The sequence below is a fragment of the Amphiprion ocellaris genome, chromosome 11, assembly GCF_022539595.1.
Source record: "Amphiprion ocellaris isolate individual 3 ecotype Okinawa chromosome 11, ASM2253959v1, whole genome shotgun sequence".
Classification (NCBI taxonomy): Eukaryota; Metazoa; Chordata; class Actinopteri; family Pomacentridae; genus Amphiprion; species Amphiprion ocellaris.
In genome coordinates, this window is record NC_072776.1 from 33,063,048 (window position 1) to 33,091,026 (window position 27,979).

At 36.1% G+C, this 27,979-nt stretch overlaps 1 protein-coding gene across 1 annotated transcript; it reads left to right on the forward strand.

Annotated features, from left to right (window-relative positions):
- Positions 1–1,937: 1,937 nt before the first annotated feature.
- si:rp71-68n21.9 (kelch-like protein 9) lies at positions 1,938–27,933 on the forward strand (the record flags this gene model as incomplete). The annotated part of the gene is made up of 11 exons (XM_023273413.3): positions 1,938–2,206; positions 6,237–6,281; positions 9,092–9,225; positions 10,460–10,617; positions 11,349–11,481; positions 12,898–13,094; positions 14,780–14,855; positions 16,116–16,673; positions 18,129–18,308; positions 18,486–18,599; positions 25,609–27,933. Coding segments are annotated over 11 exons (2,361 nt in total), but the record flags the coding sequence as incomplete, so codon positions are not given.
- Positions 27,934–27,979: the final 46 nt, after the last annotated feature.

Below are 27,979 nucleotides of genomic sequence, written 5' to 3' on the forward strand. Positions count from 1 at the left end.
TTTTCTTGGTGAAACTTTTGATGGCCGTCCACTTCTCAGCAGAGTTGCAGTCATGCTTAGTCCCACCATTTGTGAATGATTTGTCTTAGAGTGGACAGATGGAGCAGGAATCTTCTGGAGATGGTTTTGTAACTTTCCCCAGACTGATGGTCCATCACCACCTTCATCCTGATGTCCTCAGATGTCCCCTTTCCTCTCTGCATTGTTGATCTGTGTGCTTTATGCCTCATCACATCAGTGCTTTGGTTGGTTTCCTCTCTTTTAATCAGTGCTGCTCAGAACCTTTCCTAAGGACGTCTCATTTGATTGGTCTCCTTAATTGACGACTTGAGCACCTACATGTGTTTGAGCTGAGCCTAAAACCCATTTGACTTTACCAGTGCAGCTGGGCTTCCCTTACTTTACACATCCTCTGATTCCATGTTTCACCTAGCCTGCTGGCTGCTGACACAGTTCCCTCAAAACAACAACATGGACTTGATAAACATAAACCTGACATTTCATATGTAAAAAAAAAATTAAAATGATGATGATATAAGAACATGATGCTAAGACAACAGAATAATCTAAACTACTCAAATGGTTCACAGACTTTCAAGCAGCGCTGTATATAACGTCTGACACTTTATGCCACCTTATTCATTTTAGAGTGTTTTTTATTCATAGTATATTTTACACTTTATTGTCAATTTTATATATTTTTCTATTGTGGTGGTCACTCTACTCTTTCTTACAGTACAAATTAAAATGCAGTTAAACGTTACAAAAATGCCAAAAAAAACCCCAAAAAACATACCCACCACCAAAGTCATGTTAATAAAGGACTCAAACGCTTTCCTTTATAACACAAGCAATGAGGAAATCCCTGATGAGATAATAAATAATAATAAAATGTATTTATAAAGAGCTTTTAGTCAAAGCGCTGTACATGGAGATAAAAACAATAAAAACATGAGAACTCCACAAACATTTACAAACATACTGAAACAAAAAAGGACATCAGTAAAACAAACCATTTAAGATTTATATGTAACAGTAAACCAGTGGGTCTTCAGCTTAGTTTTAACCCTGGTGTCGTCCTGCAGGTCAAAATTGATCCGTTTTTAAGTTTGAAAATGTGGAAAAAATATATTTTCACAATGGAACTTCTGATGTCCACATTTTTAACATTTTTGGGAAATCTTTGAACATTTTTTTGGTGGAAAAAATAAATGCTAAAAATGTTTCTTAAGAACATTCACAGAAAAATCAACCAAAATCCAGTGAAATTCACTGGATTTTGTTAGATTTTTTTGTGAATGTTCTTAAAAAAAATATTAGAAGTTTTACTGATATATATGGAATCACATTAGATATTTTTAGGATTTTTTTGGAAGATTTTTACTCATTTTTTAAAAAAAATATTTACAAGAATTGTCTTGCCAAATTTAGAGGATTTTTTTTAAAATAAAACTTTTAAGGGATTATTGGAATTTTCTTCCTGAAATTTTTGCAAATTTTCAGGAATTTGGGGAATTTTTTTGCTGAATTTTTGGATTTTTTTCAGACAAGGAAACAATATTTTTTGGTAAATGAGGACAACAGGAGGGTTAATTACACTAAAATATGTAGATATGTGAATAAATAGAGAAATCAGTGATTGAAGTTGGTTCTAAGAGTAGTAAGAAATACATAAAATCTATCGAATCAATCAAAAGCATGAATTTAAAGTTAGATTCTCGAGTTTGCCTTTAAAAATATCAGCTTCCTGTCAGATTTTTACTTCCAAACCGTCTCAACACTGCATTTAGTTTATTAAAGTCCTACCAGGGCATCTGTTTGTTTGCTTCACAAGCTGTGAAACTTTTTTGTTGATTTCGAATCACAAGCGTGACTTTGTGGGCTGAAGATGCGGAAAAGACTCGAGCAGTGAGAAAGAGAAGTGGCACAGGAAGTGACTGAGGTCTTGGTTTGAGCCGAACAAACGATGTTCGTTCAGACGCTGCGACTCTCCAACCGGCTGCTGCAGCACACGGCTGCTGCTCCACACGGCTTCTTCTCCACACGGCTTCTTCTCCACACGGCTTCTTCTCCACACGGCTTCTTCTCCACACGGCTGCTGCTCCACACGGCTGCTGCTCCAGCTTCTTCGTAGACTTCTGCTCGCTTCCACGGACAGGCTGGAGGGAGGCCTCGGGTCCAGTCTGCTGAGGAAGATCTCTTCCAGGTAGGACACTTTACAGCCATGTTTGGATGGAAATGTGAGGCACCTGACAGGAAAACAGCACTAGATCATGAGTCTGTGTTCAGATGCTGCTACTTCATGTACAGGAAGGTGGATGTAGGTCGAGGGTGGCCATAAACGTTTAACTTTCTTTAGTTTTATGACACTTAAGTGTTGACTCTTCTCCTTATTTCATGTGTAAATTGAGAAAGTTTGAATGTCTTCATGTTTCCTGACTGTCTTAACATTTGTTTCTGCAAGAGAAGAGGTGACAAACTGGAGGCCTAACAGCAGGAAAACACTCTGAAACTCTGTAAAAAGCTCATTTAAGGGACCTTTCCCCATCATTTTATTAAATGTATCCACTTTATTGATTTAGATTTGGACAGAAGACGTTGTAAACATTATTTTAATGGGTTGTTGACATAATAATGTTACACAAACTTAATATTTTGTGTCATTTAAACTCAAATTTCTGCATAAGTTGCCTTTAAACTGTATTCAAATTGATATAACTTCATGAAATTGGATTTAAAACTACATTTTTCTTCACTATGAGGTCTTGATTTTAACACTAGAGCAACAACTTTCCAGATTTGCCAACTTCATTTCATAATCATGCTAATAAAGTACATACCTTTACATTACTGAGTACATTTAGGGCGAGAGTTGCATTTATAACTTACATTTTCTAGATTTTCATGACATTTAAATGTAGTATCTTCTCATTATTACATGTGTCAGTTGAGGAAGAATTTCAGTGTCTTAATGTTTTCTGTAAGAGGTGACTGGAGGTGACCTAAACTAGAGGTTTAACAAAAGGAAAACACTCTAAAAAGTTCATTTAAGTTCATTGGTGGGACCTTTTCCCACCAATTAATTAAGCGCATGCCTGCAAGATAATAAAAAAGTCAGTGCTTTATTGATTTTTAAGGTGTAAACATTATTTTGATGGGTTGAGGTGACATAATAATGTTGCATCAACTTAATATTTTATGTCATTTAAACTCAAATTTCTGCATAAGTTGCCTTAAAACTGAATTCTAGTGGATGTAACTTCATGAAATTGGCTTTAAAGGCAAATTTTTCTTTACTTTCAGGTCATGATTTAAACAGCTTCTCTTCATAAAAATGCTAGTTAACTACATAACACTTAAAATTTCATTTTAAATGATGTGAAACTTGGAACCACCTCATTTTTTATAAGTAATCAGAATTAAAACTTGTTACCAAGTAATAAAAGGAACTTTTTCCCACCATTTAATTAAATGCAGGCCAGCAAGACAATTGATTTAGATAAACCTTATAAGCTGCAAACATTATTTTGAAGAGTTGTGTTGACATAATAATGTTACATCAACTTAACATTTTGTGTAATTTAAACTCAAAATCTGTATTAGTTGATGTAACTTCATGAAATTGGCTTTAAAATTCAACTTTTCTTCACCTTAAGGTCATGACTTTAACACTGGAGCAGCTCAACTTTCCAGATTTACCAACTTGTTTTCATAATTCTGATAGTTCAGTACATTACACACACAAATGATGTGGAAATACTGATTTCTTTTTCAACTTTTATGAGTAATCGGCTTAAAAACTCGTGTTTATGTCACTAAAACCAGGTTTTCTCACAGAAGAAATGCAGCGATGGAAGAAGTATTCAGATTAAGTACAAGTTGCAGTAGTATATTATATAAATACTGCAAGTTCCAATCTGTCATAGATGAAGGTTTACAAGAATTATAAGCAACGTTTACTGTGTTGTAGTAGTTTTTAGAGTGGCAGGTGTCTTTTTATATTCTTTTTTTAACATTATGTGAACTTGTCATTGAAATAAGTTCATTTCATGCCAGTCCTTGATCCACTGTGAAGATGTGACAGTAAAAAGCAGTAAAACACGAGTAAAGTTACAGTAAACTATGAAAACGCTGACTCAGTGAGTTAGTTTTAGGAAAACCACAACAACAAAACTAATAATTTACTCTGAGTCAATAACTGTCACAGTGGTTCAGATAAATTCTAATGTTGATCGCAGAAACTGTGGGAGATAGAAGCTTTTTAAAGGCACCACAACAACACGTTTAACTTAAAATAAACAAAAAAAACAACCAGCTAATGCTAATTATGCTACGCTGCAGCCTAGAAAACATGGAGCCGACTTGCTTTACCGTCCCACAAACAGAAGAAATAAAAACTCGACCACAGATTTCTCAACATAAATATCATAAATGTGTGTAGGATTGTTTTTGAAAAGCAAAGTCGGAGCTGTCGGACCACATCAAACACCCAGAATCCATCTTGGAGGAAACGGAAAACGTCACAGCAGCAAACTTCCAGACTCAAAAACAAGGTCAATGGAGTGATGACAGAAGTATTCAGACCCTTTACTTCAGTAGAAACAGCAGTAATACACGTTAGAAATACTCAGCTGGAAGTAAACGTTCCAAATGTTGCTGAAGTAAGGGTTGGTATGGATTGTCAGATAAGTTTACGTATCAAAGGTTAAAGTACTTATTCTGACCAAGAAAACGAGACATTTGGAAACTTGCAGTGATAAAGGAAGTATTCAGGTCCGTTACTTAAGTAAAAACTGCAGTTTTATACTATTAAAATGCTCAACTGCAAGTAAAACTCCTACATTACAACTTTAAAAGAAGTTTACTTCAAATATCAAAGGTAAGAGTATTTATTCTGCATAGAAACATGGTCCCTGTCAGTGTTTTACTGTGATATATGAAGTTTTTGGATTTATACTACAGCTGAGTTTTTGTGTATTTTGCGTTTTAGTAAATGTAAAAGTAAAAAGTTGACTGATAAAAGAAGTGTTTGGGTTCTTTACGTAAGTGAAAGTAGCAGTATTATACTGTGAAAATACTCAACTGTAAGTAAAAGTTCTGCATTCCAAATTTACTAAAGGTTTGCAAGTATTTTCAGCAAAGTTCACTGAAAGTATCAAAGGTAAAAGTACTCATTCTGCATTAAAAACATGGTCCTTATTGGGGTTTTGATGTGATATATGCTGTTTTTGGATTTATATTACAGCAAATTATTCATGTATTTTGTGTCTTACTGCAATGTTGTGCTAATTAAACTACTTTATACACTGTTGGGCAACTAAATCTACAGCAAAGAGTCATATATTATATGTGCAAAAAACAAGAAAACACTAATCCAAGAAGTTTTTTTTATAAAAGTAGTTTATATATTTTAAGATTTAGATGAACCTTTTTAAGTTACAGACATTATTTTGATGAGTTGTGTTGACATTATAATGTTGCATCAGCTCAATATTATATGTAAATTAACTTCAAATTTCAGCATTAATTGGTCAAAAAATAAATTGTAGTTGAGGTAGTTTGATGAAATTGTGTTAAAACTGCATTTTTCTTCACCTTAAGGTCATGATTTTGCCACTGGAGCAACTTTATTTTCCAGATTTGCCAACTTGTCTTCATAAGTATGATAATTAAGTACATAGCACTGAAAATTTCCTTTTTAATGATGGGGAAATACTAGTCGTAATTGCATCAGTTTAATATTTGGTATAGTTTGAATTCAACTTTCTGCATTAGTTGGTTTAAAACAAAAAGGTAGCTTAACGGAATTGACTTGATCAGTCCATTTTTCTTCACCTTTAGGTCAAGATTTTGAGTCTAAAATGAAACTGAATTTGAATATATGGAGTTTTAAAGGTATAAAAGTAGTAATATGGAAAGAAACTAGCGATCAGATGAATGTAGTTGAGTAAAAAGTACAATATTTTCCACTAAAGTCAAGAGATGTAATGGAGTAAATGCTGCAAAAGTGGAAATACTTTCAGGAAATCCCCTTGAATTTGCAGTGAAAGCTCAAACTTATTACATTTCACCCACTGAAAAGCAACATTTTTGGACTTGTCCTCAATTAATTTTCCTAAAAATCAAACATCTAATTGTACATTTGGTCAAAACAGCATCATACATAACCAAACAATCCTGTGTAGCCCAAAAGACATGTTCCTATCCACTAAATGTCTTCCTTTTGTTCCATGTAGGAGGCGAAACAACAGCCCTCAACCCCCAGAGGACAATGAAATGGGGTAAGACGGGTTCCACCCTTCAGTTTATAGACTTCAACTACTTCTGCTCTACATTGAACTTTTTACACCATATTTCATCACTCTTGGATGATATATAATAGAAATGAGTTGCAAATTTATAAGTTACTGGATGAAATCTTGAGTTTTTAGAGTTTCTAAACGTGTAATCGCTTAATATGGTTGAATCTTGTATCTGGGTTGCTCCACCTTAATTCACCGAATATGCCACGCATCTTCAGTTTAACAGGTTTTTATTTAAAATGTTGAAAATTGATTGAGTTAACAATGTGTAAAATCTGGTTTCATAGGTAACATTCGTTTTAAAGAAGGTGGGGTCATGTTGATTTCTGCAGGGCATGGTGGTGGCAGTATCATGCTGTGGATCAACATTTGAACTTGAGAAATAATGTAGTTTGAGTCTTCAGATTTTGCAGGTTCATTGATATATACATCTGATCTTCGATGGTAGAACCCTGCTTTGGTAGAATAATACAAATAAGTTATATGATGGTGGTAATTTGGTCCAAAAATGTTGATTTTTGCGGAGCATGGTGGTGGCAGTATCATGCTGTTGGATAACGTTTGAAGCCATAACTTGAGAAATAACGTAGCTGGAGTCCTGAAATTTTGCAGGTTTATTGATATGTACATCTGGTCGTCAATAGTACAAACCTGCTTTGATAAAATAAAACAAAACAGTTATAAAATGGTGCAAATTTGGTCCAAAAATGTTGATTTCTGCAGGACATGGTGGTGGTGGTATCATGCCGTGGGTCAACGTTTGAAGTGACATAACTGTAGAAATAATGTAGCTGGACTCCTGAAATTTTGCAGGTTCATTGATCTGTATATCTGGTCTTCAAAGGATACAACCCTGATTTGATAGAATAATACAAACCAGCAAATTTGGTCCAAAAATATCCATTTTTCTGTCAATTCTGATGTTTCACCAACTGTCAAACCTTTGCTTTTCACCCTAAGAGGCAGATTTTTTCCCTGTGTTTGACACCAGTAGAAGTTTTACCAGTCAGAGGCAGACTTTATGAGAAGAAACAATATTAAAATGACATTTTTTTGCATTTATGTGCAATATTTGAACATGTATTGTGCAGGTATGATGGTGAAACCGGTCTGAAAGTGGAAAAGTTGTACAATATTGTTGCTGGGCCAAAAGAAAAATCATCCAACTCATAGTGCTCTGAATAATTTTATCAAATGTGGTGCCAAAAGCAAAATGTTGCAACACCTGTGAACAAACATTTTACACATTTTACTGAATAACATGCACAGAAAAAAAATCACACAACTATGAGATGGTCAGATGTGAACTTTTACTATGATTTGGTGAACTGAGGTGGAATAACCCATACAGGACTTGCTCTATAGAGTGTAGACTATTGGGCTGGTAAATTCATGTAAAAAAAAAAAAAGACATTTGAATTATATTTTGCACGTCATGTTACTAGAAAATGACACATGAACAGAATTTATGTGGAGGTCAGACCTCTTCCCAGCAAAGCAGCTCCGTCACTCAAATGTGCCTATTTTGAGAAGGTTAAAGTGAAGTTGTGGCCGGTTGAAGGAAAAGAAAGTGGAATTGTAGAAAACCCACAAAGAGGAACTGCAGAGAGAACAAGGCTGGCATTAAAAACTGCCGAACAACCTACACATGTCTAATCACCATGGGTTCTGTTAAAATGAGTCACTGAGGAACAACCCAGCTGGAATTTCCTTGATTCAGAAACGTTCTCAGAAAATTCTGCAAAGTTCCTCAAATGTTTTGAGCGGGAAGTTCTTTTTTTAGTTCCTAGAGTGCTCTCTTTGACTCAGGACAACTAAAGACGTTCTAAAAATGTTTGCTGATAACATTGTTGGACTGTTCTCAAAAAATGTTCTTTCTTGGTTGTCATGTATGATTGCAGAACATTGTGGGAACGTTTTCTAGATTCTATATTGGGTTTCCTCAAATTAGCCCAAAACTGAAAATGTTTCACCTTTAATGATATTGAGTTGCAGTAATGTTCCAAAACATTCTGTATAAAAACATTCATACTTTGTTATCATGCAACACTGTAAGAATGGTTTATAGAAGAACGTTTTAGATGTGTTCCCTCAACAACATCCTCAGAGCATTGCAGCTAGAACGTTCCATCTTTATCAATATATCACAGTACAGGAACATTTTATAAAGAACGTTCTGCCATCTGAGGTCACAATAACATCTTGAAAACATTGAAGAATGTTGGTTTGAGAACGTTCTTCATGTATGGAACATTGTGAGAGTGGTATTACAGAAGAACATCCTGTAATATGTTCCTTCATTAAAAGGCTAAATGTTCCACCTTTTATCCTTTTTTTTGTTTGTGTATCAAACACATTCTGTCTTCTGAGGCTTTGATGACACCTGGAAAGTATTTTTGAAATATTAGTTTACAAAACGTTCTTCTGTAAAAACATTCTAACAGTGTTCCATGATAACAAAGTAAAAACGTTTTACAAGAACATTGTAGGTAGAACATTCCACCTTTGTTAATAAATCACATTGCAGGAACATTTTACAGAAATCATCTGAGGTGTCAATAACATCTGGAAAGCGTTTCTTGAATGTTGGTTTGAGAACCTTTGTGATCACGGAACATCATCCATGTTCCTGACAACATCCTCTGAAGGTTGACATTAAAATGTTGTATTAACTTCACTGGAACTAAACTCTCTCTGAACATTTGATCAAAACGTTTTGTCTAGAAACATTATTGGAACGTGCTGGTGGTGTTATGTGACGATGTCTGACTGCGGTTCCTGTTCTGCAGAGGAAGTGGGGATGACGGTGGACCCGGCAGGCTGAGCCGCCGACTGTCTCGTCTGGGCAGCAGGCATCAGTCCAGGGATCCTCCCAGACCTCCAGCCCAGCCGGACAGACCTGCAGCCGCCCCGGTTCTACAAGGTGGGTTCTCTGTCCACAGGGTTCCACGCAGAACAGCAACAAGAACAACAGCTGAGACGACTGTCGGTTTAACTGTAGAACTGCAGAAATCACAGCTAAAAGATCAGATGCTGACTAGTAAACTATAATATCTATATTACTTTTCTCAGTAGTTATCTAACATCAGGTTCTACATCACGTTTAGAATTTTTATTACATGTGCAATATTTTATATTTTACTTTCTCAGGTGTAAAATTTCAGTTCCATGTGGATTTTTAATTTCCATTTGCCACCTATTGATTACGTGTGCAATATTTCAGTTTCATTTACAACATTCTCCATCTATTGTCCAATATTTCGTTGTTATCTGATTTTTGGGTGCAATATTTCATATTACCATGTGTGATATTATTTATCACTTCAGTATATTTGCCAATATTACTTCTTACTCTTATTTTAGTTCAGTAATGTATTCAACTTATATTTTATTGTTTTTCAATGTTTTAAACACTGCATTTCTCATGTTTTGTTTTTTCTGAGCAACATCTGTCACAAGAATTTACTTTAGGATGAATAAAATCTTAGCTTATCTTATTTTAGCGTATCTTAGCTTATCGTACCTGATCATATCATAGCTTATCTTAGCTTATCTTAGCTTAGCTTGCCTTGTCTCGTCTTAGCTTAGCTTAGCTTATCATATCTTAGCTTATCTTTGCTTATCTTTGCGCATGTTAGCTTAGCTTAGCTTATCTTAGCTTAGTTTATCTTATTGTATCATAGCTTATCTTATCTTAGCTTAACTTAGCTTGTCTTGTCTCGTCTTAGCTTAGCTTATCTTAGCTTATCATATCTTATCTTAGCTTGGCTTGTCTTAGCTTATTGTATCTTAGCTTAGCTTATCGTATCTTAGCTTAGCTTAGCTTCAATATTAAAATGTATATAGCATATGCTTTTGATTAAACTGCTTTCTGTGTATAAATTCAATAAAATTAGCTCCGCCTCAATGATCCACAAGGTTAAAATACTAATTACACATGAATTCCTCCATATTAATCTAATATTACTACACTTCCAGGAGCACTTCTGCAGCTTTACTTTGGATATTTTAGTTTTTTAAGCTTTTACTGTTTGATGTGACAGAAATAGATGACATTTTAAAGGCTTCAGTCACATAGAAGCAGGTTTGCATTTCCAGTTAACAGGCAGTAACAACAGTATCGTGGATTTATTCTTCTTTTATGCTTTACACTACAGATGAGCGTCCTCCTCCACCAGCTCCAGCTCCAGCTCCTCTTCCTCCACCTATGGAGATAAAACCCAGACGTCCCGACAAAGCAACCAAACCGAAGCTTCCCCCTCGACCCATGTCCAAAGTGTTCAGCAGCACTGAGCATGGAGCTGCTGTGTTGCAGGTTGAGCACCAACATGCAAATAAAACAACAAGTTTTCCTGCTATTTCAGTTTTTCAGTTCAGTTTCAGTTGCAAATTTGACCCTTTTGTACACATTTAACTCCATACTGGTTTCAGGTTTGCTCATTGTAAAGACAACAGACAACTTACTTTATTTCCTGTATTTAAAACTATTTGTCATCGTGTAAGATTGCGGAACATTGTGGGAACCGTTTTTAAATTCTATGATTAGTTCCTCCAAGAATATCTGTAAAAAAAAAAAAAAAAAAAATTTAAAAACTCCTCAGAACCTTTTTTTAACATATCACAACACAGGAACATCTTAGAAAGAACGTTCTGCCATCTGAGGTCACAATAACATCTTGAAAACGTTGTTTGAATATTAGGTATAACAGTGTTCCCTCAATAAAAAAGGCAAAAAAAAATCCATATTTGTTATATATATGTTCCAGATTGTGCATAAACCCTCTGCTATGAGCTGGATTTTACTTCCTGTATTTAAAACTATTTGTCTTACACTCTAAAAGGTGCTGCACACATCTTTAAAGGAGTTTTCTTAGGCTTATGTCACTGTATTACCATTCAAATCCAATACAGTTGCATGATACAGAGGCAGAAAAACATGTTAAAGAAGGCACCAGTCTCCTCTGGAGTTCTTCAATGTTATTAGAATAGTGGTTTATGACTGTTAAAATGCAACATACCAATCTAACCATATGTTTTCCCCCTAAGGGCTTCGATAGTTTCCGGTCCGATGAGACTCTCTGTGACGTTGTTCTGGTTCCTGGAGACAGTAAAGACACATTTCCAGTCCACAGAGTCATCATGGCTTCATCCAGCGACTACTTCAAGGCCATGTTCACAGGTTGGTTCTCGTATGGTTGAATTCAGACAGAACAGGAAACTTTGAATTAGAGTCATTTAACCCACAACCACACTGTAGCCCATGTTAGCTACATGTACAGTCATGAACAAACTTGTAAAGACCATGTTTGTCTTGAGTTTGCCAATGATTCCTGTAACTGGATGGAAGATGGAATCATTGAAACACATGAATCTTTGACACAAATAACAATCATGTATTTTTGATTCTTTCATAGATTCATTAAAAGTCTACTGGAAGTTTAACAAACTCTGCTGGGTCATAAATATACATACAGCAACTTCAGTTATCAGTTTTGATGATGTACAGAGTTGTGTTAATCTAATTTTCTTAGTTTCATGGCCTCTTCTCCTGAGGGATTCCAGTCGACTACAGCTGCTGACTCCTCTGATCCAGTTTAAATAGAACCATCAGATCCACTCATTAGACTCAAACACTACAGTGGGAAAGTCTGAGGAGCTCAGCAAAGATCTGAAAAAGCAAATCATTGACTTGAACAAATCAAAAAAATCCTCACTTAAACCCATCAAGAATCTGTGGACTGATGAAGAACCAAGTCTGAGTCAGAAAGACGACAAGTTCAGTTGAACTGAACCAATTCTGTCCAGAGGAGTCAAAGAGAAACCAGAAGGTTGAAACCAGAAGAACCCAACTGAGGAGGAAACTGACAAAAAGACTTTAAACCGAATCTTATAGCTGCTGTTTGTATATTTTTGACCCAACAGATTTGTCATATTTCCAGAAGACCTTTAATGAATCTATATATGAAGACCAAAACAGTTTTTGGTTCCAAATTGTAAATATGATTATTTCTAATATAAAATTGGACATTTTAACACAAAGCTTCTTTGGGGATAAACTCCCTTTTCAAGCCTCAAGTGGACGTTTGAGGAACTGCAGGTTTTTGTTTCATCTTTCAGCCCTTTTGCTCTTGTGAAGCTGCAGAACATGAAGAATAAATAACATTAATAATATAATTAAGAAGACTTGTTTTTTTACATGACAACAGGTCATTTAAGAGCCGTTGGACACACTGACATCCTAATTCTAATACGTGAATAAGCTAAAAGCCACCTCAAGCTAGAAGTAAAACTGTGTTTACGAGGCACTGCTACCCTCAGTAGCTCTGCTGAAATATCTGTTCTACTTCTTTTTCTCTGTTTGACTGAAAGAAGTCAGTTTAAAAATCTATTGTTTTCGCCGTGCCTCAACTTTTACTTTTAGATAAACAGGCCTGAAAGACGAAGTGGATGCTTGACTCAGTTCTGCTTCAAACTTCCTTTCAGTCGCAGCCTCGCGGGAGATATTTGCATTTGACCAAATTTATCGATGTCTTCAGGCTGCTGACGGCGCTCAAAGCAAATCCTCTGAACTAATGCGTATTCATGCCTTCACCAGGAGGCATGAGGGAGCAGGAGATGAGGGAGATCAAGCTGCATGGGGTGACTAAGACGGGCCTGAAGAACATCATCGACTTCATTTACACCTCCAAAGTCAGCCTGGACATGGGGAACCTGCAGGACACGCTGGAGGCTGCAAACTTCCTGCAGGTCATGCCCGTCCTGAGCTTCTGCAACCAGCTGCTGAGCAGTGAGGTGAGGCGGTCGGTTCAGGTTCATGTCGAGCTCTTTATCTCAAAGTTGTGCTAAATATATATACAGGTAGACTGGAGGTCTCATAAATATATTCAGGTAGATTGGAGGTCTGGTTTATCACACTGTCACGTCCTTCTCACCCTCTAATCCACACTTTGTTGGTGTCAGTTAATCCTTACAGGCACCAAAAAATATTGTTTCCTCATCTGAAAAAAATCCAAAAATTCAGCCAAAAAAATTCCCCAAATTTCTGAAAATTTGCAAAACCTTCATGAAAAAAATTCCAATAATTCCTTATAAATTTCCCCCAAAAGTTTTTTAAAAAATCCCCCAAATTTAACAAGAAAATTCTTGTAAATATTTTCAACAAATGAGTAAAAATCTTCCAAAAAAATCCTAAAAATATCTAAAGTGATTCCATATATATCAGTAAAACTTCTAATATTTTCTTTAAGAACATTCACCAAAAAAAATCAACCAAAATCCAGCAAATTTCGCTGGACTTTGGTTGATTTTTTTGTGAATGTTCTTAAGACACATTTTTAACATTTCTTTTTTTCCACCAAAAAATGTTCAAAAATTTCCCAAAAATGTTGAAAATGTGGACATCAGAAGTTTCACTATGAAAATATTTTCTTTTTTCCATGTTTTCAAACTATAAAACAGGTCGATTTTGCTCCACAGGACGACACGAGGGTTGAAGTATAGAGCAGAACAGACATTATGTATGAACCACGGATCGACCAATTATCAGCCTGGTCAATTATTGTGGCTGATATTTGACATTTTTCCAATTATTGGTGTTTTTATTGACTGATTAATGGTAAATTAGATTTATTTTCTGGACCTTAGTGGACGATAAAAGTGACAAAACAGTGAAAGAAAGTGGAGAATAACAGCAGGAGACAAACTAATAAATCTTAGTCAATAAACAGAGGAGATAATTTATTTTAATCACTCCTGGTTCTATTTTACAGAATTTAGAGAGTCTCTTTGGAAACATTTTGACTCATTTATGTTGAATTCTGAGCCATTTTCGGACGGCTTTTTAGACCATTTTGAAGATTTTTTTGAGTCACTTTGGAAATATTTTTTATCAAATTTTAAGGCATTGTGGACAATTTCTGTAACCACTTTGAAAAAAATCTGAATTGCTTTGGAAAAGTTTTGAGGCATTTTAGAGAATTTTAAGTCATTTCATCTAATTTAAGTCATTTTGGACAACTTTTTAAACCATTTTGAAGATTTTTAAAATCACATTGACAAAATTTTGAGCCAGTTTGATTCTTTAACTATTTTGGGAAACAATTGAGTCATTTTGGAAACTTTTTGAGTCATTGTACAGAATTTTAAATAAGTTCATCTAAACTTGAGTCACTTTGGAGAAATTTTTGTCAGTCAATGGCACATAAGTAGATAATTTAATCACTCCTGTTTCTGTTTTACATATCCAGCCATAGTCACCCTTAAAAATGAAGAAGTCTAGTTATGAATGGCAGGTTCTCTGTCATTAAATCCTGTTAAAACATTGTAGTTAACATGTAACAGCTCCAGATGTTGATCGGTCTTACATGATTACCAATAACTGGCACTGGAACTGGCCCTAAAGAGAACTAATATCGGTCGATCCCTAGAATGAACCATGTCTGTGGTAAATCTATTTCCTGTGCTGCTGTTTATTGCAGATCACTATTGATAACTGTGTGGAAGTGGAGCACATCGCCACAGATTTACTCCTGGAGGACGTTCAGCTCAACATAGGTGAGTGATGGGAAACGTATCAAAGAAGAAGCACAGCCTTTACTGATAGATAGTCGGTCTCTATAAAGCGTGGTCTCCATTATGTAGTTCTGTCCAAATGTCTAGTTTTAACAGTTACAGCCTATATAGCCACTCAGAGTTTCCCACAATGCACCAGGAAAAGTAGCGAACAGCTGATGGTCACTAACCAAGAAATCAGTCCCATCATTGTGTTAAAGGGGAAAGGCTGATGGATGACAGAGAAAACTGAGGAGTGGTGGCATTTTCACAGATTTCTGATGCTATTTTATCATATTAGGATTTATTTTCTGGTGTTTAGACGGATTTTCTATTCTTAGGATGTATTTTCTAATTTGTTCAGACGGATTTTATAGTATTAAGATGTATTTTATAATGTTAATATGTACTTGCTAGTTTTAGCACATATTTTCTAGTGGAGACGTATTTTCTGGTGTTACGACATATTGTCTAGTTTGTTGAGAAGTATTGTGCAGCGTTACGAAGTGGTTTCTGGTGTTTAAGATGTGGTTTCCTGTTTTTTAAGACGTATTTTATAGTGTTGAGACGTATTTTCTCGTCTGTTAAGATGCGTTTTATAGTATTAAGACTTATTTTATCATGTTAAGATGCATTTTCTAGTTTGTTAAGACAAATTTTATAGTGTTGATGTATTTTATAGTCTGGTAAGATATATTTTCTGATGTTAGGACATAATTTCTAATGTTAAGACGTATATACAGATTACATCTTTTCTGTATATGTGTAACTTGTTGAAATGACAACAGGCACAAGACAAATCCATACATCATGGCACAAAAATATTAAAAGTTATAATTCGTATTGACATATTTAATGGAAACAGAGCAATATATCACAACAAACAAAAAATGTATTTTTATTCATTAATTTTAAATAATTTGCTCTGTATAATAGGAAGTTGGCTCACTACTAAAGCCACAACAATGACGTAATTAATAGAGCAAAGACACAAGTAGAATCTGGAAGTTGTTCTCTTCCTACATAGTTCATGAGTTCAGGATTTTGTCATGGACTCAGTGGAAGGTGTGATTAGTATAAAGCTTCTGTACCAGGTGTGTTAACTGTCTGGTCCTCAACACTCCCTAAAACTATCTGCAACGTCAAATTCCACAATAAAAGGTAAAGTTAGAGCCAGAAATATTAGTTCTCCCTGCATAGTTTTGCTAACAAACCTATAATCCACTGGATAATTGCCATCATTGTTGCTGGTTGTCTCTGTAGGTGAGTTTGTGAGCCAGAACCTGTCTGAGCTGGTGGAATGTGGTCGCTACCTGCAGCTCTCTGAGACCACCATGGCCAACGCTCTGGCCAGCAACTCTCTGAAGGGTTTCTCTGAGCTGGAGCTCTACCACATCGCCAGAGGATGGCTGGACCACGACCTTCCCAAACGCCGCTCCTCCGTTTACGCCTTGATGCACCACATTCGCTTCCCTCTGATGAGCCCCAGCGAGCTCATCCAGATCTCCCAGGACGACGAAGAAGGAGGCGACTCCATGATGCGCTCGGAGACGTCCTGCGTCAACCTGCTGCTGGAGGCCAGCAACTACCAGATGATGCCTTTCATGCAGCCGGCCCTGCAGACCGAGAGGACGCAGATCCGCTCGGATGCCACGCACATCCTGGCGCTGGGCGGCGTGATGCGACAGCAGCTGGTGGTGAGCCGAGAGCTGAGGCTGTACGATGAGAAGACTGGCCACTGGAGAGCCCTGAGGCCCATGGAGGCGCCTCGCTACCAGCATGGAGTCGCTCTGCTGGGAGGCTTCCTCTTCATCGTTGGAGGTCAGAACACCCACAGTTTACACTTTACACTCAAGCAGTCAGTTTATACCACGTTTCAGGCATCTATGGCTCCATTAGACCAGGTTGTCCACTAAGGTTGGTGGTTCGATCCCCCACACCATGTCGAGGTGTTACTGCCAAGACACTGAACCCAAAGTTCCTCCCGATGGAAAGTGTTTAGAGTACCACTAAGGTAGAAAAGCATGATATACACTACCATTCTAAAGTTTGGGGTCACTTAGAAATGTCCTTATTTGTGAAAGAAAAGCAGTTTTTTTCAATGAAGATAACATTAAATGAATGATAAATCCAGTCTAGACATTGTTAATGTGGTAAGTGACTATTGTAGCTGGAAACAGCTGATTTTTAATGGAATATCTCCATAGAAGTACAGAGGAACATTTCCAGCAACCATCACTCCTGTGTTCTAATGCTACATTGTGTTAGCTAATGGTGTTGAAAGGCTAGTTGATGATTAGAAAACGCTTGTGCAGTTATGTTAGTACATGGATAAAAGTGGGAGTTTTCATGGGAAACATGGAATTGTCTGGGTGACCCCAAACTTTGAACGGTGGTGTATTTACCTTTTTTGCTTCATTTAACATGAGCATATGATTTGAAACAAACCAAATCTTAGATAACATCAGTCTTGGTCCACATAAACTATATTATTGGAGACTACTGTAAGTGCAGCATGTTCTCTAAGTTTGAAAATCCAATAACAAAGAAGCATTTCTGAATGTAGACGTGAACAAGTCAAACAAAACATCTAGAATTAATGATTTAAAGGTTCAATATTGAGCTGCTTTTTGGCAAATTAATGATGGCTGGATGTCTCCACAATGTGTCAACTTGTAGCACAAAATACTACAAAAATGGTTCATTTCACCATGGTTGTGAGTGATTATGATTGACTACAGCTTCTGACCACTCTGAGCCAGTTAAATAGGACCAGTTTGATTCCTTCATTAGACTCAAACACAACAGTGGGGAAGTCTGAGGAGCTCAGCAAAGATCTGAATAAGTAGATCTCTGACTTGACATGTCAGGAAAGCCACTTGGAGTCATCCCAAAGCAGCTAAAGATCCCCAAATCATCTGTACAAACCATTGTTTTGAAGTATAAAGTGCTGCTGATGACATGGACAAAGAAAAGGCCTTCTGGAGAAAAGTTGTGTGGTCAGATGGAACAAAAACTGAGCAGAAATATGTTTGGAGGAGATAAGGTGAGGCCTTTAACCCCATTTTCATATTGTAACAGTTTATTAAACATGCAAAACACAATAAAAACTGATTTTCATCATATGGGACCACCGAGTTAAAGTCGGGGTGCATTTTGCAACATCAAGACTTGAAGCACAACTGAATGATATGAACTTAGATGAAAAAGACGCAGATTTCTGGAAATATGAGCTCAAATTACTGGTTTTGTGTTACTAAATCTCGTTCCTCTCAGGTCAGAGTACCTACGACACAAAGGGGAAGACAGCCATCGACAGCGCCTACAGATACGACCCCAGATTCGACAAGTGGCTTCAGATCGCTTCCCTCAATGAAAAGAGGACCTTCTTCCACCTCAGCGCTCTGAAGGGGAAACTGTTGGCTGTGGGAGGAAGGAATGCATCAGGAGAGATCAGTAAGCTGCAATTTAGGATTAAATCACTACTGAAACAAAAATGACTTCCAGTATAACCTGTATTACTTCTGCTCCTTCTTGCACCACTCCTGCTACTGTTGCTGGAGTCTTTGAGATTGCTATTGGACAAAAAGCTCTAAATAAAATACACAAACTTCTCCCTGTGATATTCAACAGACACAGTGGAGTGCTACAACCTGAAGAAAAACGAGTGGACGTTTGTGACCAGCATGGTGGAGCCTCACTATGGACATGCAGGAACAGTTCATGGGGATCTCATGTACATCTCAGGTAAGATAAAGGAATCACATTTTCAAAAGTCCACATACACTTGTGAAGACCATGTGTATTGTGGCAGTCTTGAGTTTCTAATGATGCCTTCAACTTGGAATTTCCTCGGATGGAATCATTGAAACACACAAATCTTTGTCCCAAAACAACAGTCATGTATTTTGGTTCTTTCATAGATTTATTAAAGTTCTTCTGGAAATATGACACAATCTAGTCACAAATATACATACAGTAACTTGAATTATCAGTTTTGATGATGTAAAAAGTTGTATTAGTCAAATTTTCTTAGTTTCATGGCCTCTAAACTTGTTGTAAGTGATTATGATGAACTACAGCTGCTGACTCCACTGAGCCAATTTAAAGAGAACCCATTAGATCGACTCATTAGCAACTTGAATTATCAGTTTTAATGATGTAGAAAGTTGTCTATCAGATTTTTTTAGTGATATACTCTTTTAACTTCTCCTGAGTGATTACAGTCGACTACAGCTGCTGACTCCTCTGATCCAGTTTAAATAGAACCCATTAGATCCACTCATTAGACTTAAACACATTCTTCAGGAAAACCTAAAATCATCAGCAGAAGGTTGATCTTGGACACAGCTGGATGTTTCAACAAGACAATGAGTCCAAACACACATCAGACGTGGTAAAGAAATGGTTCCATCAGGCTAGAATGAAGGTTCTAGACTGGTCTCCCCAAATTCCTGACTTTCATGAAGAACCTGTGGACTGATGAAGAAACAAGTCTGAGTCAGAAAGACGACAACTTTAGTTGAACTGAACCAATTCTGTCCAGAGGAGTCAAAGAGAAACCAAAAGCTTGTAGATGAAAACCAAAAGAGCCGAACTAAAGTGGAAATTTAACAAAATATTAACATTTCTGTATGAATATTTATATGTATACTCAGAGGAGTCAGCAGCTGTAGTCGATCGTAATCACTGACAAGAAGTTAAGAGATCATGAAACTAAGAAAATCTGATCAACACAACTTTCTACATAAAGATTCATGTGTTTCAATGACACAGAAAATTCAAGAAGTCATTGGAAACTCAACCCTTCCAGGATATACATGGTCTTTATAAGCGGATGTAAACTTTTGTTCATGTTGTTTACGTCTGCTTTTAAAACACTCATAAAAGACCAAGAAATCATGATCACATTTTCTAAAACTGAGTTGATTTTTTAATAGTTTGATGGCGTTTGTTTAATCTCTGAAGTCTTCGTCTGTCAGTATCTCTCTACTGTAAATACATCGGTGACTGTTTTAAAATGACTCATATGTACCATCTTCCAATCTGCTGTCTCTGCGGTTAGACTTAGCAGAACTATGTGAGTTAAAGATCACTGTCATGGTGGGAGTTTGAGAAACCAACACCCTCTGGTCGGTAGGCAAAGAGCTGCAACATCCACTCACAGCTGACAGCGAACGCTCTGTACAGCCAAACATCTAACCGCACTTCCTCACAAACGGGGTTTTTGTTGTTTTTTTGTTTTTGTTTTTTTTTTACAGCTGTTAAACAACCTCATTTAACTTCCCCCTTTTCTACCAAACAGTCGCAACTGATGCAGAAAACCTGCACCACGTTCCTTTTAGGTATTTCAACAGGTTGCCTTTTGGGTCAGTGGTGGGTCGGTGGTAAAAGGCCAACTTGGTGGCTCTTTAACCAAAACAAGAACAAGCAAAATAACAATATCCTTCACTGGATTAATCAGTATTCAAACCCTAGTAAGCTTCCTCCATTTATTGCCTTTCAGAATTGAATAATTGTCAATTTATTTGGCTTTTTTTGAAAAGAATTTACCAAAAAAGACCATTTCCTGTCAAAGTAAACAGATTTTTACTAAATAATGTCGATTAATTAAAAACATAATGTAATATGAGCAATTTCGCAACTTTTCAGCCCCTTTATTGAAGTGAAACAGAAATAATTTGAGTAGCTGATGACTCAGCACTCCTGTAAGAAATAAAAGGGGTAAATTAATAATCTCAGGACCCTTAAATATGAACTTGACACCTGCCACCTGTACGAAATGAGAATTCTTTTTAAATAGAAGAGAATAGAAATACATAATTGATCCCCCCGAAAAATTATGTTGTTAAAGTAGGAAGCAGAAAGACTGTAGTGACCAGATACAAATAAAATAGCAAAAATATCTGGTAAAGTAAAATTTAAAAAATATTTATAAAAGAAAGAAAGGAAATCTAGTGGTTTTGCAAGATATCGGCAGTCCTACTACTAATAATTATTATTAATGATAATAATAATAATAATAATAATAATAATAATAACAACAATGACAATAATATATAAATCTAATAAAATATAATAATCCGATATTAGATATTATCTGATTACTGTATTTATTGATTACTCCTTATCCCAAATAACTATAAGAAATCTAAAATGCAAGCCCAAGCAAAGCTCAGGTATAGAGAGGGTACATAGGAACCTGACACTGTGCTAAATGTCTCTTTTTCTTGTTATTAATTTAAATTTAATTTAATTTAATATTGTAATGATCCCATAAGGGGGTACCAAAAGTCTGAAATATCCAGTAAAATAAGATAAAAACAAGAAATAAGAGTACTAAATGCAAAGCAAAGTGTAAAATATACTTTGAGTAAAAAAAATGTGAAAGTGCAAAGTGAAAAATGCACCTTAAAGTGTCAAATAAAGTAAAAATACTCAGTGAAATGTTGAAATTAAATGTTCTGTACATGGCAGAGCAACATCTGCAGGTTAAATATAAAGAAATAAATTCAATACAACATTACTGTCCTTTTCAATAAATAAAATCAATTCTAGTGGTTTTACAAGATGTTTTTATTTTTTAGCATTCTCCATGTTTTTAAATATGAACCTGATGCTCGACAAACAATACAGATTTTTTTTTAAATTAAATAAAATTAAATTGAAATACCTTATTGATCCCCAATGGAAGCAAAAAGCAGAAATATCCATTAAAGTAAAGATATAAAAAGAAATAAGAATAATATACTAAGGTAAAAATGCACAATAAAGTGTAAAATATTGTAAAAATATTCAGTGAAATGTGGAAATTATAATGCTCTGTAAACAACACTGCAACGTACAATAATATATAAATAAACAAACAATGCAACAATTCCATTTTAAACTTACTGTAATTAATTCTAGTAGTTCTACACGATGTGTCTAAACATTTTTAGCCTTCGACAAACAGTACTAAATATGTTTTTTATATTAAATTACATTAAATTAAATTAAATTAGAATAATTTATTGATCCCCAAGGGAAGCAAAAAGCAGAAATATCCAGTAAGGTAGAAATAAGAAATAAGAAAAATATACTAAAGTAAAAAATGCATGATAAAGTGTAAAATATACAAAAAAAAATTCTGGAAATGCACCATAAAGTGTCAAATATAGTAAAAATATTCAGTGAAATGTAGAAATTAAAATGTCCTTTACAGCAGAACAACATGTGCAGGTTAAATATAAATAAATACAATACAAAATGTGTATTTTAAACAAATCCTATTTATTAATCCATTCCATCAGTTTAATGAGGTATATTTTATTTGTCTACAGTGTTTTTAGGCATTTCTCAGGCTACTTTGTTAGATTTTAACTAGAATTCTCTCCAGTCAACTAAAAGTCCCACCAGACTAAACGCCCTCAGCTGACCTATTTAAAACCACTTCCTGTCATCGCGGGCCGGTCGCCTAGCAACCCTGGACAGGAAAAAGCAGCTTCTCACGTTGACGGCGGAAGTTTCACACGACGGTCTGAGAAGCAGGAAGCTGTGAGACCTGTGGTTGAGGTGGGACTCGACGTTCAGGACGGAAAGAAAACCGACAGTTCTGCTGGTAAATTATTTCTAGTCAGAAGGTTCTCAGAACGTTTCTGGTCAAAATCTACCAAAAAAACTGCCTGAGACGTGAATAAATAAATAGATGTGAATAAAATCACCACAGACCAATGAACAGGTGATGGTTTACTGTGTAAATGTTGTAAATAGTCATGAGTGAACCTGGAGAAGCAGCAACATGAAGCTCATTGTTCACTAAAATTCAAAATATGAATTATTAAAATGATTCATTACATAAATAAATTGGTTTGTTAAAGAAAAAAGAAGGTTTAAAATACATATGTTGTATTATATGGTGCGTTTTTCACTTCAGTGTCCATTTAGTACTTTAGTATATTTTCTTTCTTATTTTTCTGGGATATTTCTGCTTCTTGCTTCCCCTTGGGGATCAATGAAGTATTTGTATTTTAACTTATTTAAATTAAATTAAATTAATTTAATTGTATTTTATTTATTTATATGTAATTACATTTTATTATATATACTTTTTAAATGTATTTTTAAATACATATTTAGTACTGTGTGGCATGTGAAGTTCATATTTAGGTATGTTGACAATGCTAAAAAAAAGAATAAAATGTTAACCTACATCTTTTAAAACCACTAGAATTAATTTTATCCATTAAAAGAAATAAACCAAAAAAATGTAAATAAATAAAATAAAAATACATGTTGTATTATTTTTATTCATAAATATATAACTTGCACATGTTGCATTTTAATTCCCCCGTTTCACTGAATATTTTTACTATTTTTTAATACATTTTTACTCATGATTATATTTCACACTTTATTGTGCAGGTTTTACTTTAGTATGTTTTCCTTATTTCTTATTTCTACCTTACTTTTCCGGATATTTCTGCTTTTTGCTTCCCCTTGGGGATCAATAAATTGTATCTATTTTATTTTATTTTATTTTAAATACATATTTTATATTTATATATTACTTGCACATGTTGCTCTGCTGCTTACAGAACATTTAATTTCCTCATTTCACTGAATATTTATATAATATCTTACTTTACTGGATATTTCTGCTTATTTGTTTGTATTTGGTCACTTTACTCTTTTTGTTTTAATATTTTAAAGTTTACAAAAGCATCTGTAGAAAGTAAATAAACCTGTTGGAGAACTGGAGAGAAGCTAACATGCTAACAGCAGCTGAGTTTAGTCTAAACATGAAAACACAGTAACCCTCCCAGTCCTTGTTTACTCGGTTAAATTAACATTGGAAGTGCATGAAAACTGTTGTGTTCACTCTTGCAGCCAGTAGAAGGACATTTGGTGAACTTTAAAACATTTTAAGGTTAGCAGAAGCATCTGTAGAGAAGCTAACAAATGAGTTTAGGTTGAACTGAAGCACAAGTCTTAACAGACTCCTACAAGATGAGCGTCTGTTCATCTGTCTGCAGCGTTTTCATGAATATTTCAGGCTGTTTTGGTGGATTTTAACCAGAATTATCTGAAGTTCCACCTTGACGAGACGAGCTAGACTAAACTCTTTGTGTTTCCTGAGAACCAGGACACACAACAGACCTGTGGTCGAGGCTGTGAAGGATTTAAAGCTGCTCCTCGACTGTTTTGATCTCACTCTGTTCATGTGGTGTAGTGTGAAACTGTGTTGTTAAAGTGTTATGACGGACACATTAAGACAAACAGAAAGTTTCAGATCCAGCGGAAACAAGTCAATGAGAGAATTCCTGTGAAAAGTTTCTGACTTCACTCTATCTCAGTTCAGTGTCTGGTTCATGACGTTTTACTATTTTAGCTTCCAGAACAGGGAACTCTGACTTCTTTTTTCTCTTTAGCTTCTTTTAAATGACTTAAGACTTCTTGTTGTAAAAGGTTTTAGATTTGTGTGTTTGTTGTTGTTTTTGCTTTTTTTCCCTCATTTATTTAATCTTACTCCTTTGCTTCCTATTCTGGGCTGTTGTTCAGAATAAAAAAGCATCTAATCCAGGGTCAGTACATCTTCGCAGGACTGAAAAACTCAGTGCTGAATGGTTAAATTCAGAGATGATAATTGCTGATTGTGACATTTTTTCCACCTTTACTGTGACATTTTGTGTCTGAATTCAGGCATTTTTCATCTATTATTGGTTGTTTTTTTTTTTTACTATTTTGGTTATTTTGTGTATCATATTGTTAATTTTTTTGTCTTTCTATGGATGGATGGATGGATATCATATTATTATACACTGATAAAAACATAAACCTAATTTTGTCATGAAAACATCTGTAATTATGCAAAATATTTCAAACAAATCCCTGTAAAATTAAAAAGCCAGTTTGTCTTTTTCTGTTATTCGTCACCAATTGAATCTAATTTTATAAATATATTTACAATGTTAAATTTAAATTTAACAATTTACATCAATTAAATAAAGAATAGTAAAATTTAAAAATTAATGAAAAATAATTTTTAAAAAATGACTACTGGCCTAATACTGTGTTTGTCCCCCTTATGCGGTCAAAAATGCTCTGAACCATTGGGTCTGGACCAGAGGACCTTTAAGGGTGTCCCATGGGGTCTGGACCAGAGGATCTCCTGGGTTGTCCTATGGGACTTGGACCAGAGGACCTCTCAGGGTGTCCTATGGGACTTGGACCAGAGGACCTCTCAGGGTGTCCTATGGGGTCTGGACCAGAGGACTTCTCAGGGTGTCCTATGGGGTCTGGACCAGAGGACCTCTAAGGGTGTCCTATGGGACCTGGACCAGGACGTTGGCAGTGGATCCTTTGGGTACCCTGGGTTGTGCAGTGGGTTCTCTGGGAATCAAACTGGTTCCACTGCTTCCTGTTGATGTTTGATCAGAATGGGGTCTAGGAAATTTGGAGGTCAAATCAACATGTTGAGTGAATGTCATGTTCCCAAGATGTTCCTGATTGATGTTTTTGCAATGTGATGGAGTGCATTTTCCTGCGGGGGTAGGCCAGTGACATTCATGATTGTTGTTTGCATGAAGGAGTGATCTAGTTATGAGACAGCGTATATTTGGGTGTCTAAGTCTCATCAACACAGATGCCAAAATCCAAGGATTTTCAGCAGAACACCACATAGAACCAATATAATCGATGTTATTCACTTCACCTGTCAGTGGTTTAATGTTGCAGCTGATCAGTGTATCTGATTACTTGTTTCTCTTTCCTCCAGGGGGCATCACTCGCGACACCTTCCAGAAGGAGCTCTGGTGTTACGACCCTGGATCCGACACGTGGAGCCGCCGGGCCGACATGATGGATCTCCGAGGGCTCCATTGCATGTGCACGGTGGAGGACCGGCTCTACGTGATGGGAGGAAACCACTTCAGGGGCAGCAGTGACTACGACGACGTCCTCAGCTGCGAGATCTACAGCCCGGACTCGGACCAGTGGACGGTGGTGTCGCCGATGCCCCGGGGGCAGAGCGATGTCGGTGTCACCGTGTTCAACGGCCACATCTACGTGGTGGGAGGCTACTCCTGGAACAGCCGCTGCATGGTGGACATCGTGCAGCGCTACGATCCAGAGCGTGACGTCTGGGACCGAGTCTTCAACGTCCTGGAGCCGCTGGGGGGCATCCGGGCCTGCACGATGACGGTCCACCTGCCGGAGGGTTCGGTGGATGAGGCCCAGATCCAGGAGTGTCCGTTACCCACCGCCAAGAGCTGAGAGCAGCAGGGGAGTTGCAGGAGGAAGTCTGCAGCAGCAAAACAGGAAGCTGTGTGGGCTGCAAACACAGGCTTCATGTGTAGGCGAGGCGGCTAGCTAATATTAGCATTCTGCAGTCAGAAACTTTCGCTTTTTCTACCAAGCACAGGCTTCATGTTCAGGTGAGATGGCTAGCTAATATTAGCATTCTGCAGTCTGAAACTTCCATGTTTTCTACCAAACACAGGCTTCATATGTAGGCGAGGCAGCTAGCTATTATTAGCATTCTGCAATCTGAAACTTTCACGTTTTCTACCAAACAAGCTTCATGTGTAGGAGAGGCAGCTAGCTATTATTAGCATTCTGCAGTCTGAAACTTTCACGTTTTCTACCAAACAAGCTTCATGTGTAGGAGAGGCAGCTAGCTATTATTAGCATTCTGCCATGAAACTTTCACATGTTTTCTACCAAACAATTCATCTCATGTCCCTCCTGCTCTGCTGCTTGGTCCAGATTCTCTGAATGAAAGACCAAACTGCTCAATTCATTTGACTTTGAGCTTCATCAGTCAGGAAAACAGATCAGAACCAACTCGAAGACAAATCCTCCAATTCAGCACCAAAATACTGCTAATGAAGCGTAAAGACGGCGTTAAACCATCAGTGTTTCAGTTAATCATCTGTAAACTAAAAGGAACAAACTGAACTCTCTGTTTCATGATGAAGGATGAAGGAGTCGCTGTGGTTTTGGTTGATACAGAAAGACAGACAGATGGATGGATGCTTACTGACTTAGTTATTTACTTACTGACTTACATACTTAGTTACTTATTTACTTAATTACTTATTTACTGACTTAATTACTTAGTTATTTACTGACTTACACACTTAGTTACTTACTGACTTAAGTACTTGCTTATGTACTTACTGACGTACATAGTTACTTACATGGTTACTTATTTAGATACTTACTGACTTATTTACTGACTTACGTACTTATTTACTTACTTAGTTACTGACTTATTTACTGACTTACGTATTTAGTTACTTAGCTACTTACTTACTTACTGACTTACTAATTTACGTACTTAATTACTTATTTACTGTTTTACTGACTTAATTACTTACTGACTTACACACTTAGTTACTTACTGACTTATGTACTTAGTTGCTTACTTAGGTACTTACTAACTTAAGTACTTATTTACTTACTAACTTACACACTTAGTTACTTCCTGATTTATGTACTTAGTTGCTTACTTAGGTACTTTCTAACTTAAGTACTTATTTACTTACTAACTTACGTACTTAGTTACTTACTTACTTAGTTGCTTATTTAGGTACTTACTGACTTACATACTTAGTTACTTACTGACTTAGTTACTTGCTTAGTTACTTGCTTAGGTACTTACTGACTTAATTACTGACTTACATACTTAGTTACTTACTGACTTACTCAGTTACTTATTGACTGATTTAATTACTTTCAGTAAGCTGACTTCCTGTAATTCGTCTGTAAACTAAAGGAACTGAATTCTCTGTTTCCTAATGAACGGTGTTTTACCAGATAACTGATCTTCCAGTCAGGAGGTTTTTAAACCATAACAACGTTTTATTCCGATTCGTAGACTGAAATTCTCGTCCTTCTCTTAATTCGGCCTGAAACCAACAAAGTCAGACTTAACAAACTTTCTTTGTGTCATTTAAAGACTCGTTGATCCACTTTTAATGAGTTTCACCAAATAAAAACCGACTAAATGTTTCTGAACATCACGAGTTTAATATCTTCTGGTTAGTTGTGTTTTGTACAGTTCTGCTGCTTTAAGATGAAATAAAACCTTTATTCTGGACTTCACTGGAGAATCAGATTATTTACCGTCACTAACAGTTCTTCTC